At 51.0% G+C, this 3,009-nt stretch overlaps 1 protein-coding gene across 1 annotated transcript in view; it reads left to right on the top strand.

Moving 5' to 3' along the window:
- PLEKHH1 (pleckstrin homology, MyTH4 and FERM domain containing H1) overlaps positions 1-3,009 on the top strand; it is a 56,575-nt gene that overhangs the window by 17,346 nt on the left and 36,220 nt on the right. The window contains exons 2-3 of the mRNA XM_012809881.2: positions 438-500; positions 1,643-1,792. Of these exons, the coding sequence (XP_012665335.1) occupies positions 438-500; positions 1,643-1,792 (213 nt within the window). The remainder of the gene's footprint in view (positions 1-437; positions 501-1,642; positions 1,793-3,009) is intronic.

The raw sequence follows: 3,009 nt of genomic DNA, 5'->3' as shown, positions 1-3,009 counted from the left end.
CCAGCCAGTGAGACACTCTGGGGGGGAGGTTAGAACTTGCTGGACTGATAACATGAAGTGGGTCCCCTTGGGGGCAGCAGCATGGCCCTGCCCATGACCCAGTGCTGAGAGAGAGGGGTTCTTGGGGAGGGGAGACTGAAGGCAGGACTGGGGCGGGAATGCTCAGGAAGAAAGACGGTGGTACTGCTCCCTCTGCAGACACCCTGCAGCAGAGTGAAGAGCCACGCCTGCCCTCAGGAGAGGACAGCAGCCATTGGCTCTTCACCTGCCCCCATAGACTCAGGACCAGGGAGCGGAGAGTTGTCATGGAAATCTTTACCCAACTCCCTTAAGCCACTTGAGGTGGGCAGTGGAATCCTGGCCTGTGTGCAGTGTGCACACCTGGCTCACAGTGGGGATGTGGCCCCTACATCTCCCCTTCCTCTCTGGTTGAGCAGATGCAGGAGCTGGAGCAGAGGCTGCTGGAGGCGGAGCAGAGAGCAGAGAACGCTGAGACCCAGGTAACAACCAGGGGAGGGGATTGGTGGGCACATGGTGGAGAAATGACCATGGGCCTTTCCTGGCCCTTCCATGGACACATACGGACAGACTTATCACACTGATGAGCTCCTTACAGGGACAAGAAAAACCAACAGTCAGGTGTTGGATCTGCACAAATGAATGTGGCTGGACTTTTCTAGGGGAATGGAGGAGTCTTTGGGTAAGGGTCAGGGCAGTGAGTGGGCGTATTAGTCCAAGTAGGCTAGGCTGTGCTGCTGTGGCACATTAAGTCTGAAACCCCAGTGGTTTATCACATTGGTTCTCACTCATTGTACCCATTCAGTGAGGCTTAGCAGCAATTCTGCTTCCATAGACACTCAGGGGTCCCGGGTAACAGATGCCCCCTCAATCTGGAGCGCAGTTTTGGTTGCTATGGCAGGGAAAGTGAGCTAGAATCATTGAAATACTTTAGATCTTTTAAATACTTTAGTCCAGAAATGATGTGCCATTCCCACCTGGAGCCTGTTGATTGGATCAAATGCATGGCCCCATCTAACAAGAGGCTTTGGAGACACTGAGAAGGAAGTACATGGAAATCCAGTGAGCAGTAAATACTCGTGCTGCCACAAGGCATCTCCTAGGCCATTTGTCCTGCCCAGCTCATCCCTACTGGGGACCCCAGAGATGGATTGCTCAAGACCCAGCCCATTTTGTCAGAGTAACCAAACTGAGTTTCTTCCTTATTAGTTGCTTATTTTGCCCAGATAAGGGATTTTTTTTTTTTTTTTTGAGACAGAGTCTCAAGCTGTTGCCCTGGGTAGAGTGCTTGCTTCAGCCTTTCAAGTAGCTGGGACTACAGGTACCTGCCACAACGCCTGGCTATTTTTTGGTTGTAGTTGTCATTGTTGTTTGCCAGGCCCAGCCTGGATTCGAACCTGCCAGCTCCATTGTATGTGGCTGGCACCCTAGCCGCTTGAGCTATAGGTGCTGAGCCCCAGATAAGGGACTTATAAATGTTCATTTAATTACTTGGTCCAGACAGCCCTGGGTAGGGGCTCTGGCTGGGAGTCATAGGCTGGGGCTTCAGGAGATGTCCCATCCTACATCAGTGGCCACTGCACATGAGGGGTGTGAGATGCTTGAGTTCATTGGTACTTTTCAGGTGGGTGTCATGGAAGAGAAGGTAAAACTGTCCAACCTGCAGAGTGTGGACTCAGCAGGCAGCCTGCACCGGAAATACCAAGCACTGCTGAAAGCCATGCAGGGCAAGGATGAGCTCATCAGCCAGCTGGAGGCACAGCTGGAAAAGCAGGTAAGGGCCCACGTGCACCTGAGCACCACTGCCTCCAGCATCTGCACCCCCATTTCTCAAACTCCCTTGTTAGCCTGTTCTTTGATGTGGAGATCGATTATAGGAAGGTCTTTCTTTCACATCTGCCTGTAGACGCCAGGCAGAGGATATAGTAGGTGGAGGGCCTTGTAAGGGAGACCCACCTGGGTATGGTTCCCACTATCCAGCACCTGCTGCTTCTGTCTATGGATAATGTGCTTAAGTTACTACTTCTCATTTCATGTACTGATCAAAGAAGAGTTAGAATACCTCATAGGGCTGTTGGGATAATTCACCCTGGTGATCTGTGTGTAGTATCAGATACAGGTCAGTGCTTGGTAAGGAGAGTTTTCCTTCTCTCCTGGCCTTGTTGTGTCCTGCCAACATGTGGTACCTGACACTTGGCTGTAATATAATCAGAGCTGCACAGAGCTGGACGGTCAGCCTTGGTCAGTTGGTTGGGCATAGTTTCCCATTGAACCTGAAGAGGCAGAGACCAAAGTTGCCGCTGCCTCTAACAATTGGGCGCCCCTCTTCTGAGCATGGGGGAGCCCAGGATTTCAGCTACAGTTAGTATCTTTGCTCAGAAGAGGACTTCCGGAACGTCCCTCTGCCTGCTTCTCCTCTTCACAATCTCGTTACCTCCATCCTAATTCTGACCCTGCCCTCTGCCATTGGCCTCACTACCCCACTTCTCCCTGGTGCCTGAGCCTGATTGTTCCCAGCTAAAGACCCCACAGTACATTTGGATGACTTTTAGTCTACTGCATGTACTATCTCCTTGGAGGTTCTGACTAATCCTGGAAGCACCTTCTAACCATCATGGGCAAACGTGTAATCATCAGCATTCACTGCACATCCCCTTAGCAGATGTGCCCTTGTTTGCTGCGGGGTACTGTGTGTTCCTAAAACATCATGGGATGGTAGAATTTGTGCACCTGGATTCTCCAGTCAATTTTTGCATTGATTTTAGAGATACCTTATCTTCTCTTTTGAGGGGTTTGATTAGAAATGGCAGCATCTTGGGCATTGGTGGGCAAAATGACTCTTTTTTTATTTTTTTTTATTTTTTTGAGATGAAGCCTCAAGCTGTCCCCCTGGGTAGAGTGCCGTGGCATCACACTCACAGCAACCTCCAACTCCTGGGCTCAAGCGAGTCTCCTGCCTCAGCCTTCCAAGTAGCTGGGACCACAGGCGCC

Source organism: Otolemur garnettii, unplaced genomic scaffold (assembly GCF_000181295.1).
Source record: "Otolemur garnettii isolate 467f Iridium unplaced genomic scaffold, OtoGar3 scaffold00115, whole genome shotgun sequence".
Classification (NCBI taxonomy): Eukaryota; Metazoa; Chordata; class Mammalia; order Primates; family Galagidae; genus Otolemur; species Otolemur garnettii.
Note: the sequence above shows the minus strand (reverse complement) of the source record. Positions and strands in the feature narration are given on the sequence as shown.